This window comes from Fulmarus glacialis, unplaced genomic scaffold (assembly GCF_000690835.1).
Source record: "Fulmarus glacialis isolate BGI_N327 unplaced genomic scaffold, ASM69083v1 scaffold16564, whole genome shotgun sequence".
In the NCBI taxonomy this organism is placed as follows: domain Eukaryota; kingdom Metazoa; phylum Chordata; class Aves; order Procellariiformes; family Procellariidae; genus Fulmarus; species Fulmarus glacialis.
Window position 1 is genome coordinate 59,401 of NW_009210073.1, and position 13,785 is coordinate 73,185.

General features: G+C 44.7%; 1 protein-coding gene across 1 annotated transcript; it reads right to left on the minus strand.

Annotated features, from left to right (window-relative positions):
• Nucleotides 1-9,463: 9,463 nt before the first annotated feature.
• On the minus strand, nt 9,464-13,768 carry GHSR (growth hormone secretagogue receptor). Its single transcript, XM_009577057.1, has 2 exons — nt 13,049-13,768; nt 9,464-10,019 (listed from the first exon to the last, which is right to left on the minus strand). The coding sequence occupies exons 1-2, from the start codon at nt 13,656-13,658 to the stop codon at nt 9,715-9,717; spliced, it is 915 nt and encodes a 304-aa protein (XP_009575352.1). The 5' UTR covers nt 13,659-13,768; the 3' UTR covers nt 9,464-9,714.
• Nucleotides 13,769-13,785: the final 17 nt, after the last annotated feature.

A 13,785-nucleotide genomic window follows, 5' to 3' on the forward strand; every position in this document is an offset into this window, starting at 1 on the left:
GGGGGAAGGTCTGTCAGGACCGAGAGCCGGGGGGGGAGTGGGGGGAAGCAGCTCCAGCCTGTGTCCGTCTCTAGCGGGTGATTTAAATCACCCCTCTCTTCAACGGCCCCAGTGTATTTTTGTCCTTTTGCTGAAGTTTAAGTTGCAGATGACACACGGGAGTTAATCTTAAACTGGTAGGAAGTGGTGGGATGAGTCCTGGTCCTCGCGGCCCACCCAGATCCCACCTGAGGGAAACACCGACCTCTGGGAAGCCGATGGAGCTGAACTGCTCAGCTCCTGCCAGACCCGGACCCAAACCTCTTTCTCTTCTGCTTGCCTGTGTGCTTGTTCGGGATTAAACGAGTGGTACGTAAAGAGACTGGTTCATGTTTTTAAAGGAGACCTAAATGGATCCTTCGAGATCTCAGCAACGTTTGAGCAATTTATGGACTAGGGAGATGGGGCGATTCCCCCAGCGTTAACGACACATCTGTGAACCTGATGGTTTTGTCAGACCTGTTTGCAACCAAAGATATTAGAGAAAAGTTATCAAGAAATCATTGTGGAAATGTGATGTATAAATTCTATTTCCTGTGCAAAGCTTTTTCTAGAATTATAGAATTATTGCAGAATTCATGATGTATTGTGATTTATTGAAGTGGTGTAGAATTATATTCTCTGCCTTAATATTCACCTGCCTTGGAGTGAAGATAGAAATGTCATTCCCTATTCTTCTCAAAAATGAGAACCACAGGTAAGTAGAGAGGAGGATAGGGACATTTTGTTTCAATATTTTTATGGCTGAACAGAAAAAGCCAGCTGAGATCCCTTGAAAGGGCTATTTCATTGATATTACACTTAATAAGTTCTAAATGATTGCATCTGTTTCTGCTCTTGACAATGGCTCTCTCACTATGCGCAGGTTCTTGGCTGGGCAAAATAAAAAAATAAGAGGTTTCACAAGGTGCTTTCAAACACAGTGGATTAGCCTGCTATCTGCTGTTGTTTAGGTGAATGTGCTGTTATTAGTTTGAGTAGTTATATTTATTGTACTAATTGCTGGAATAGATGGTATTGCATGCAATCAATACTATTTTTAGGTCTACTAGCACGGTTAATAAATAACTGCTTGGGTCAACGCTCCGTGGATGTCATTTCTTGGTAATTTTATTAGCTCATCTCTCTCACTTTGTCATATGAAAGCTATTATTCTCTACAAATAAAATGGAGCAAACAGTAGGGATGTAGATGTCTTGTGAGGATTAACGTGAATAGGGTCGAGAAGTTCACCCTAATCCAGTGCAAATATTGTATTTATTAATTTATAGTTCAAATGCCCTTTCTTTCCACAAAATGCTTACGAACTGGCTGCAGTGTCTCGGTCCGGAGGGCTCTGCAGCACTGCACACATTAACGTCCCCGGGCAGCGCGCCGGGCGAGATGCTGCCTGGTGCCTGCCCAGCTCTCGCTGCAGCGCGTCAAAGTTTGGCACGCTGAGAAAAAGCTGGTCTCTGCACTCAGCAGGTCCGAATATTCCCCGGCATGCTGCTGTATGGCCTTTGTACGGTGTTAGGTGTAGTTCTAAAATTGTGATTCCTCTGGATCGCAGTGCCTAAGCTGTTCCTGCTCCTGTCTTTGCCTTCTCTCCAGTATGGGGGTTAGGCATTTCTTCTGCATGTTATAGCTCTGTCTCATGTCCTTCTTGTTTAAAGTGTGATGTGATTGACTTCAGTGTTTTGAAATCAGAAGCATCATAGCTGTACAAACTGCTGATTAGTCTCTAAATAAGCCCTGCCTGGGCAGCGATGGTGCAAGCCGCTTCCTGCGGCTCGTGTCAGCCCGTCTTGCAGGAAGGGACGTTTGATACAGGTCTCGGCACGGCCTATGGCAATGGCGCTCCTCTAGCTACATGGCAGGCTCCAAATCACACTGTGATGTGGGAAATCAGGCACAACCCACAGCAGATACTAAAAAGAAAACAGGAAAGTACAAACCTCTCGCGGTTTTTGACACGGCAGCAAGAGTAGCTGGTCCGAGGTGACTTTGTCTGAGGCTGGGGCAAGCGGGGGGGCAGCGGCTCTGCGAGTGGCATCGGTTAGCCTTGCAGGTTAGCTTTTGCGAGAAAGAAACCACCGTTGTGAATCTGAGTAGGTCTGAAATGGTTTTGTCTCCTTATATATCAGCATCAGACCAGAGATGCTCAGGCAGCGCCCAAGGCAGGCGCTCATCCGAGGGATGAGCCCCACACCAGCGCGTCTCCGCCGGAGCCGGGCACCAACCGAGGCACAAGGAAACCCTTGTGCTGGCCACCCGCTTCCCTCTTCACAAGCCAACAATAGTTCAGTGGGTTCAAAAACTCCATGTTCGATCAAAACTAGCTCAGAAGATTGCACCTTTTGCAGCCCCACGCCGCTACCCCTGGCACAGCACAGTGAGTTTTACAAAAATCAATCGCGTTGTCACAATCGCATTGTCAGCGCTTGATAAAAATACCAAGGTGCTATCGACTGGGCAGAATACACACCCACGTGTGATCATGACTATCGGCTTAACTTTTAGTGAGAATTTGTAGTATGTTTTTTCTGTCTTTTGTAATATTGGCGTGTTAAAGCTATTTAAATCTCTGCACCGCAGAGCCCGCTGTGCTGCAGGCTCATTGCCGAACAGGCTCCTGGTGTCAGATTCCCTGCCTGCCCTAACGAAGGGTGATTTGCAGCACCGGGTTGTTTGTGGAAGGAGGTTGTGCAGGGAAGAACAGTGTGAATAAAGGCTTGGAAATCGCCATGCCTTTTCTTTCTCATGGACAGCACTGCAATCCTGTGAAAATCAGTCGGAACATGAGAAAGAGGAAAAGGGAGTAACGTTTTTCTCACTTGATCCAGCAGCATTCAAAATGGGGGCAAATGCTGGCAAAGCATCTCCTGTGCCCTCAGAGCAGCCTCTGAAGTGGAGTACTTTATTTCTGAGAGCAATTCTACCTTATGGATTCACCAAACCTTCATTTTGCTCCCAGTGAGGGAAACGAAGCAAGCGAAGTGTTTTATCTCCAAGTACAGCTAGAGGAGCAGCCTGTAGGCTTTCAAAAGGATGTATTTGTGCACAGAACAAGAGCGCGGTAGATTGGGAAGCAGGCAGCGCTCACTTTAGATGCTGGTTTAGGAGTTGGTACCCCCCTAGTGAGGGGCAGTCCTGGGGTCCAGGCAGCGGTCTCACCACTGATGTCTGTTTGAGCCGACCCCATATGCGAAGGACACAGGTACTTGTCCACGAATGCCTGAAAACACAGGGAAGAATAAAGAGACTGGGGATTGCTCACATCCCATCAGGTGGTTTGCTGGGATACTGCACAACGCTTATAGTCCTCTGCCTACGTTGTGTTTGCTCCTCAAGCCTGCTCATGGCCAGCAGTGTGAGAGTGCCTTTGTAAAGTGTTGGAGATGGGATCCAGGTAATACCGCAACAGCAAGTGTACCCGACGAGTCTGGAGGCATTTGCTCTCCAAAATTTTGCTGCAGAGCCATACTTCTCTTGCTGAGCAAAACCAAGTCAATGTGTTTTCAGGACTCAGAGAAAGGTGCAGCCAGCATCACCATGTGCAGCTCCAAGATGAAGTAGAGGCTTTTTGGTTTTTGGTCCAACTAATAGGGTTAATGAGAGGCTCTGAATTTTGCACTCATTTGAAAAGTCATGGCATGCACCAGTTGGCAACTGGGATCGGGAAGGGCAGTAACACGCAAGCGCTGGGCTTGGAAGGGAACGGAGATCTTTCTGCTGGGAAGAGCGCTGAGAAAGCCTGTTAAATGCCCACCAAGTGTATTAACTATATTCGATAATGTACTAATGTACTATATTGTGTGTTGAAATGACAAGTGTACTAAGGCTCAACAGCAAGCAGAAGTGACTGCAGAAACCTGTAAACCTTCGTTAATGCAAGATGGATTAAATTTGTCTTTTTCTTCATCCTCTTTCACTGTACTTGCGTAGTCACAATTTAGAGGTAAAAGACAAATAGTGATCTAACATTTGCTTTTCTTTTTTTTCCTAAACAGCGGCAGCCAGGCCTTCTGGAAACTGAGACTGTGATTTCACGATCTGATAGAGCTGGCAAAGCTGGACCCCATCATCTAACAAATTGCTTTGGGCAAAAGTTTGGCCAAGGACTTGGGACGTGAAGCCAAACCCCTGGAGGTTTTACCTGTCTCTTGCCCGGAACTCATGTTTCAGACTGAAAAGCCATTGGCAAGCACGTCTGCGTGAGGAAATTATTTTGCTCCTGTGAAGTTCCTGGTCTTTGTGCGGCGCTGGGAAGGAGTCTGCTGTGGTACATCGGGTGGGGATGCACGGGTGGGAGGAGATGGCTGTGTGTGGGGTGTGTGTGTACCACTGCCCTGCGTGGGTGATGGACCTGCCTAAATGAACAGAGAGACTTCACGTTAACACCCTACGAGCTTCCAGCTTCTCCGGGCACTGCTTGCGTTAAATGTGCCTGACAGCAAATAGTGTAAAATAGTGTAAATCACACCAGGTGTTCGCAAGACACGCCAACTCCTGCGACTGCATCTGCTGGATATACGTCCATCTGGATTATCCGGAGGATTTTCCAGGAAGCTCCTGCATGTGCAGAGGCTCAGGGATGGGTGTAAGAGTTGATGTGCGGATAGGAATCCTGCTGCGGGTGTAGGTGTTGCCTCGGCCACTGGTACGTGTTCACTGGTGGTTATTAACGGTAGGGATGCAGAAGCAGGGCTTTGGCAGCACAGCTTGAGTTTCCTCGCTCAGGCTCCCGTCGGCCGATCTCTCCGGAGGCTGCAGTGTCAGCCAGAGGTTACTTATTTCCCATATAATGCTTATCTCGGGCTACTGTGCTGAGCACCCTGGGCCAGCAGCACAGCTTAGAAGCAGAAATGATGCTCAGTGCTGCCTGCAGCCCACAGCCCAGGGAATCCCACCCGGAGGCAGGTGATCGGAGCTGCTCCCCATCGCTCTCAGCATGGTTTGAGGGAGGGGTTAAAATGCCAAGTGCTTTAATTCTCTTTTTGTAAAATTGGGCTAATATTGTTCATGAAAAGCTGCGAGGGTAAAATGTACTCACCGTGCTTTCAGCTGGGGGGTGAGGAGAGCAGCTCAGGGTACATGCAGGTAATGACACAGGCATCATCGGGATATGAGGAGTTAGGTAGGGTTTTTGTAACGAATTTACTTCTCAAGCCGGAATTTACCTCCTCAAGGCCGGAGGGTTTTTGCAAATGATACAAACCGTATGGAAGCCCATCAGAAACCACTGAGACTGAAGGGCTCAGAGGAACTGCTAACAGCCCTGTGAGGAAACGTGCTGATCAGCGTGAGCAAGCACGGGGGTGTCTCAGACAGCGGCGTGGGACGGCTGCCTTCAAACCTGCAAAGGGACCATCAGCAGCCGCCGATCCCTCCCGCTTCCCCACACCTCGCCCTTGCCCATCAGCAGACGAGGAGGGAGCCGGCTGCAGCCCCCCGGCTCAGGCAGATCCATGACGGACAGGAGGTTCTCCCAGGTATTTAGGTAGCTAACGACTGCTGCTTTAAATAGGGCTTATGCAAATGTCATTTGACACAAACTTACATAAATGCTGAATATCTATCAACTCAAAATTTGACATGCTATTTTTCCAGTGTATTTTATTTTTGGCAAGAAGTACAATAGGACATGATTTTCTGCCTGTGCATGCCTCCATCAAAGGTACTTTTCTGAAATGAATGAAGCTTTCTGGTGAAGTGCTTTTGACCTATTTCATCACCAATTTAACTTGTTGCCAAGAAATAAAATGCAGCCAAATTGTTCCTGTTTATTTGTGAAGCTGTGATACAAAATGTGGAGTTAGAAAAGCTTTTAAAACTAGAACTGTTTAATGAATGAACCTCCAGTTATTTCCTATATGGGCTGCTCACATACAAGTTAGTGAGAACACAGCAAAATTTTGACTCATAAAGCCCCTATACATTTTTTTTTCGGTCAGAACTGGCAAAGTTTGTTCCTACAAGGAAGACTTTCCAGAAATGCAGCCTATGGTTCAACAGCCTGAAAGAAATCTTCCTGCAGAGCTACCCTGTCTGCCACACTTAATGAATAAATAGCCCAGCGCCTGCAAGGGCTCTTGTCTTCCCATGTAAAACAGATCTCAAAAGCCATGTCCAGACCCAAAATGGGGTGGGGGAGACACCCCTGCTCTTTCAGCTAGGGAAGGCTTTGGGAAGAAGACGCCAGGAACATGAGGTGCTGCAGAAATGCCCTGGGAAACACAGGAGAACTGCTTTGTTTCTGCTAGAAAGTATTTGCCAGTACAGTCATACGCTGCGAACACGGAGCAGCTGCAGCCGGTGAGATAGACGATTAAACCAGCGCCAGCGTTGCTTCTGCCAACGCGGGCTGTTTGCCACCGCACTCTCCGCCTGCAGCATCTGCTCTGCCTGCGCAGAACCTGGTAGAGACAAGGCTAGGAGGAACCTTGCCCCATATTACTACCCGAGACCTATCTTGGCCTGACTTCAGTTAGCTGTTCCTAGGTAAAAAATGCTACTGAAATCTTGATTGCACCTTTTTTTTTCCCCCTGATGAGTTATTTCTTACAACTTAGGCAATAACCCTGGAGCCAAGCAATGCCGTATTCATCCGTCAGTGCTGGTGGGGAGGGATACATCTTCCTGCAGTCATTTGACAAAAGTTGATTTTATGATGCAAAAATGAAGGTTATCCACGTGATTTTTTTTCCCCTTGTTTTCCATATGAAAGCAGTTCATTATGAAGTGGTACCTGTTTGAAGAAGCAGACCCTATTCACCATCTGGAGTCAAGGCATGCCGGTGTGACTCCCCTGACTTTAGTGTTTCTGTATAGAAAAGTTTTGGTCCTGGGGGAAGCACGGCTACCGGGTGGTACTGTGCCAGCTGCAGGAGGGACAGCCACAGCGCGTGTTAAACGCTTGAATGTTCCCTGCTAGATCTGAAATACTTTCCTGCTTGCGCAAGAGTCATATGAAGGTGGCTACTCTTCTTTAATAAAAATGCACGTATTTTGCTAGGTTTGGCTACACGTTCCGTGACATGCAGAAAGAAGTCCATTTCCTAAGTGAGAAGGAATGAGCTCCCTCGCAATGAGCAGCCAGTCCCCTTCCTTCTGACTTTTGCGACCCCAGATTAAATGTTTTAAATTCTGTTCTATACACAAAGTTGTGGCAATTTCAGAGTGTTGGTATGGTTAAAATTTGCAGACTGTCCTGATGAAATGTTAGGTTAAATGAAATTATTTGTATGTTTATAGTTTATATGCAGAAATTAAATGTCTACACGGGGCTTTAATGGGCTTTAACGTTAGTTATTCTGATTTTAAAAAAGCAAACAAACAAAAAACCAAAAAAACCCCCCATAGTCTAATCAAGTTAGTTATACAGGTTTGGGAAAAAAAATTAAAACCCAACGACGCAGCTTCTCAGCTAGGTAAAAGCCTCTATGGGACCATTCCCCGCAGAATTGCTTCCTATAACTGAGACACAGGTTTTACTTGCAGGGAACGGAGCAAGCCCGTGAAGTCTCGCATGCCGTGCCGGTACCCGTTTCGTACCCCATCCCGACGCCGAGGGGTGCCCGCCCTGCAGCCGTGCCCGGCTCCCGCGCGGCGAGGAGAAGCACGTGGCAGCGCTGAGCGAACCTGACGGAGACTCGCTTCTCCAGCCTGCGTGCAATCGTCCCGGATCCTCCACCGCCACGGACCCGGTAGGGTTATAAAGGGCCTCATCACTTTATTTCTTTTTCTGTTCACATTTAATACCACAAACACAGCTGAGATTTGAAACACTTATGTGACGTTAGGTGTGTGATCGGTTCATTTACACAGACATGTTATTAGTGAGCTCACATCTTCACAATCTTTTCAAGATTCCCAAATCTCTTGTTTCCCTGAGTTGCATGACATCTGCCATCAGATCTGTTTGTCAGTCGACAACGAGCGAGAGCACGAAATGAGTAACAAGGCGGATGTGGTTAAAGACGAAACGGGAGATGATCCTATAGCGCTGTTGCTCGTTTGTCCCTTAATTTATAGGTTTGCATTCATCAAACCTCTGCTTGCTGCTAGTGCTGGAGTGGGGAGCAAGACAGGCTCAGGTGCCACACAGAGGAGCAGCAATCAGCCCTAGCTGGCCCTAGCAAAGCACTGGATGATATAAAAGACACAGTATATACAAAGAGGCCAAATTCTCTTTTTAGTTATACTTGAGCAGCACCGTCAGCTAAAGGTGTAACAGGCGGAAAATGGCCCATCAGCGTTAACAGGAGTTTGAAGGCAGTAGGACTTTTGCTAACAGACAGTTCATTGTGGAGAATCAGTTGTGGACCAGCTGGTAATAAATACTAGAACAAAATAAATAGAAAGCTGCTATTGCACAGGCATGCTCTGAAGCTCTATTAGCTGGACCACAAAATCTACGTGTTGGTGTGACAATAGATGCAGTGTAAGACACACTTAATAGCATAAAGGATGGAAAGTTTTCTGGTTTGCCTTCTAATAGCATACTTGAGTTATAAAAATCAATTGAATTTAAGATTTTTATGGATCAAGTATGAGAATGTGTCTGCCTGTGTCTTTTAATGCACATTTTTCTATTACTTTGTCAGGTCACGTTGATTAAAAAATGTTCTCAATTTAATACTGCAGCAAACTACACCGGGCTTTATGGGGGGACGTGGTACTGGTAACCAGCTGATATGCTTTAAACAGAAACAAGTGGTGTTTTACAGGCAGGAGACCTGTCCTTAGCAGACTTAGGGTGTACAGTGGTGGGCGGCATAGGGACAGGTAGTCACAGACTCATTGCAAATATCAAAACAACTAAAAGCTTCCAAGTTCAGACACATCGAATCATTCACAGTCAAGCTGAACAAAACAAGTACCGATGATTTAGCTAGAAAAAAGAAAAAAAAAAAAAGACTTTGGTGGGAGATTGCACTCCATATTTTTATAGCATCACTGCAGTCCTCAAGTCAGCACTGCCCTTGTCCCACTGATATATATTTTAAAAAAAGATATTTCACTACAGTCATGTTCTAAGCCACTTCTGTGAAGGTATTTTTTTCGTCTCCTTTCTACTAGGACATGACATGAAGGTCATTTATTTTTAGCATGTTTAAAAATTATCCATTTTATTTCTCCTTTTCTCTTTTAAGAAATCATTTTCCTCATTCAGAGAAAAATGTTAGTTTATTTAAAAATTAAGATTATGAAAAGTGTATCAAATTCCATGTTTACTACTCCAAAAAGGCAATTCAATTTTCTCTCCCTAGGGTCTAGTTATATGCTAGCAAAATTCTTAGCAAAACTAAAGTTAACTCTGAAAAAATTCAGCTTGAATTAACTGCTACTGAAGTCACACAAACTCTCAAGCGAACTGGGCTACCTTTGCCTGTTAAGAATGGTAAAGCCTAGCTCTCCTGCTAAAGCCAGCGCCAAAAAATCATATGGGCAAAAGCAGCAGAAAAATAATACTTGAGTGCTGCCAAATTCTGTGACCATGTGCCTCCTTTGGTAGTCTCAAAGTTTAGTTTTTTTAATCTTTGACTGCCTACATTACATCTTTCAGCAAATCCAGATGATGACAAAAGTACAGCTTTAGTATTTCGATTTGTGTTTCTCGCCCTCTTTCTCTTTCGTTATGGCTTTCTGGGAAATACTGGTAAGTGATGCTCTGGTGCTGGAAATCACGTGTCATGTGATAACGCTCGGTTCTGTCCAAACACGCGAACTTTCTTGCTTCGTGCTGGAGAGTCTTTTCTTTGGAAGGGGTTTGAGTCCAAACAGCCGGCAAGCGGCGACGCGGTACTTCTTCGACATGATGTTGTAGAGGATGGGGTTGATGGCTGCGCTAAGGTAGAAGAGGACAAAGGACACCAAGTTGCAGTACTGACTGATCACTGCTATCTCCAAGGATCCAGCTTCAAAGGATTTGGAAAATAAATATCGTCCTACGTGAAAAGGCAACCAGCAGAGTATGAAAGCAAATACCACCACAACTAAAACGAAAACAGCAGAAGAAATTGTGTTAAGTATGAGTATTAGAATATCGGTGATTAAAATTCTATTTCAAAATTCTATTTCTTTAACAAATTAATCACTAAGTGTGAAAATGCATTCTGTAAGTTTTCAGTCTCTCAATACATTCTCTGAGAGTATAAATTAGCAATACTTAATACACATTGATCATATCTAAACAGGCTGCCTGGATATTGCACAACTAATTTGATGTAGCATACTTCTGACCTATAAAACTTATGTTTTCATAAATAGAGAATTAAAGAATCAAAATGGTGACAAAAAAGTATAACAATCTATCATCTGCAGTGTTTAACCAAAGCAAATTATATATAATGTGATAGGCTCAACACTGTGGTTTATAATGAAGAATGTAATCACTGGGAAGCAAAATTATTTAAGGCAAAGGCCCAAAAATAAAACAAACCACCAGAATGTGGACTTGTAGAGCCCATGTGCCAAGGTAAGAACAGACAGTGGTGCATCCCTCCAGTTTGTCCATTTTTTGTAACATGAGTTACTCCAACAAGAGTAAAACGAAATATATAACTGCATAATTATAGTTACTTAGTAGATCTGTAATATTACGCTATCACTATGGTTGCATTTATATGTAAATATAATATATGTCGGGTAATAGGAATATGTGTGTCTTTGAACACACGTATCTGAATTTCCATTTGAATTTCCGCCCATTTGAATTTCCGCCCTAGAGAAAGGGAAACTTTTTCCGTTCATTTCCTGTGTGCTATTGACCTGTATTACTTTTCATATTGCTTTGAGTGTATCTACTAATACACCAGAGAGAAGAAAACCAGAAAACTCGAGCAAGGTTTTTTGACAGTCTTAAGCATTTTTTACCAGTTAACCTGTTCCCTTCTGTCAGCAATCCTGCTTGCTCGTGTCAAGTCACAGGAGATGTAAGATTCAAAGAGTTAAGAGGGATGATTGTCGGCACCTTCCCCAAAAACTTTCTGAACAAGCCTTCCCAAGTTTAATGGATACTTATGCAGGACTTATGGCGAACTCTGAAGCACAGAGCTGAAATTCAGAGTATCTGTTTTCTAGCTCTGCATCTTCTTGAGCCAACCACTTCCATTTTTTCCGCAGTATCTTCACCTACAAAATTCAGATAATGTGTCCCTAGCTCACAAGTGTGCTCTGGAGTTTAATCCATATAATGAATATAATCATGATGGTCATTACAAACAGAATTTTAAGCATAGTCAATATTTTTACATGTGGGCGTGCATATCCCTAGTCAGTTGACAGTTTTTGACAGTTTGATCTTCACGCGTGCAGAATCACATTGATTTCAACAGGAATGGGGTATGATAGCTCTGTTGCAAATCAGGCTATACATTTAGGTATTTAATTATGGACCTAGAAGCATAATCTTTCTCCACAATTAAAAAGAAGCGTAGATGCTAATTGCATTTACTTGATGTTCCATGACTTGCTAAAGTCTTATAAAGTGCCTTCTAAATTTTAAGCAGAACATTAAAACCAATGAGAGCAGACTGCATTGAGCATCTGCTGGTTCTGGGCCCTTACTAACTTCTTTTCTTTCCTTTCCATCTTTCCATCAGGCATCAGACTGTTATCATTTAGAGAATATTGGCTCTCTGACAGAGGACAGTCTTGCCACTGTCTTGCTGTTCTCAGACCTTGTAAAAGAAAAAAAAAAAAAGGTGTCTGAAATATTGTAATGCTTGCGGCTATACTTCAGGGCAGAAATAAAGTTATTATTTCAAAATTCTTTATGGTTAAGTATACAGAAATATAAACATGATAGTAATATAAGCTAGCAATTTACTTATTTTAAGTACAGATTCATAATCTTGAAACTCCAGAAGTGCAAATGATGAATTACTTCCAAGGTCACGCTTACCAGACTGAAGTAATTCTATTGATCATAAAATGTAGCTGAAAGGGCACAAAGAATGACGCGGTTTTTATTATTCTTCCTGCTGTTGCATAGTAATACAGCAGGACACGAACAAAAAAATCAGTTAGGCTCCCATTTAGTAATTAAGGTACTTAGGACACACTGCCACCTCTTCGTCTAGCTCATTAGCCCAGCACTTCAACCTGCTGAAATGAGCACAGCAGAGCTCCTGCCCGTGAAACCTTCTCCGTGCAAAGCAGCTCATCCCCACTGAAATCCATGGGATGACTCGCACTGCGGAGGACTTTTTGCTTGAATAAAAGTACGCAGCAGCAGAAGGATTCTGCAGTTTTCAGACACCAAACTGCAGAACAACTTTTGGGTTTTGTGCATCAAACTACCACCACAGGCACTGACTTAGTATGTTAAAAATTGTGTTTCCGTGTGCCAACAATAACTGTTGTTTAAACCATTCAGCAATGTAAATATACAAAGTTTGGAATGACAGCGTCTATCGTCTCGATCCTGTTTTCCTAAAGTCACTGAGAATTTACATGATAACAGACTTCAGAGGAGACAAAATGCTCCCTGTTCAGCACATGCTGGTGTTTTGCTAATACAAAAATGCAGATTGATTTTCATAAGCTTAACAGCCGTCCTAGTAAATAACCCAAATTTGATAAAACTCTTTTCATGTGAGACTAAAAACTAAGTGCACATCATATCCTGCAGCTCAACTTTGTGGTTTGAGAAGGGTTTAGTTTTGTTTAAAAATCAAATAAACTATCCTTCTGAAAATAACATCGGTATCCACAACCAAAGAGCAAGAATCTCCAGGGCACTGGCTAATTGTAACTGCAGTATTTGTCCTTGTTGGTGATTGTTATTAACATTGGCTTAACTGTTTGAGACTCCCCAGCTCAAACCAGTTAGAAATAAATCTAAGGAAGGAGGGGAGTTATTCTACAAATACCTTGAGGTATAGCCCTTTGTATGAAACATTTTCAACAAATGCTTTCCTTTGGAAGCAACTATAGTGAACTACCAGTGCTCTCTCAGTCTTCCTCTCACACACACACAAGCACACACATCCTTTGGAAAAACAGAGCAAGAGGGTCCTACCTAACATTTTCACAGTTTGCTTGTTGTTCTTATCCCTGATGACAGTGTTTGGACCGATGTTCTTTCTCTTTCTCCTCCAGAGCTTCCTCCCGATGAGGCTGTACAGCACGGTCAGGCAAAACACGGGCAGGAAAAAGAAGATGCTGGAGGTCCAGACCATGATGGTGAGGAGCCCCGAGCGGATGGCGTACTCCGTGGCTCGGCACTCGTTGGTGCTCAGGGGGTTCGTGCCATTCTCGTGCTCGACCCCCACCAAGACAAAGATGGGTCCGGCGCTAATGAAGGAGACGGCCCAGAGGAAGAGGATGACCAGCTTGACCTTCCCCTTGGTGATGATCACTTTAGCTCGGAGGGGGAAACAGATGGCGACGTATCGCTCCACGCTGAGGGCGGTGATGTTGAGGATGGTGGAGTAGGTGCAGCTCTCGCTGACGAACTGGAAGAGCTTGCAGAGGAGGTCCCCGAAGTTCCAGGGCCGGTACTGCCAGAGGCGGAAGAGGTCCAGGGGCATGCAGAGGAAGATAAGCAGGTCGGAGAAGGCCATGCTGGACAGGTAGAAGTTGGTGGTGGTCCTCATGTCCCGGAACCGCGACACCACCAGCATGGTCATGAGGTTGCCGATGATCCCGATGACGAAGAGGAGGACGCAGGCAACGGTGATGCCGGTGAGCACGGGCGCGGGGAAAAGGTGCAGCGGGGGCTCGGTGCCCGTCCGGTTCTCCGCGCCGCGGCCGCCC

Coding starts and splice junctions, on each gene's coding strand:
- GHSR (XM_009577057.1), bottom strand. CDS start 13,658: ATGACCATGCTGGTGGTGTCGCGGTTCCGGGACATGAGGACCACCACC. Junction 10,020..13,048: donor GCAAACTGTGAAAATGTTAG/GTAGGACCCTCT, acceptor TTTTCGTTTTAG/TTGTGGTGGTATTTGCTTTC.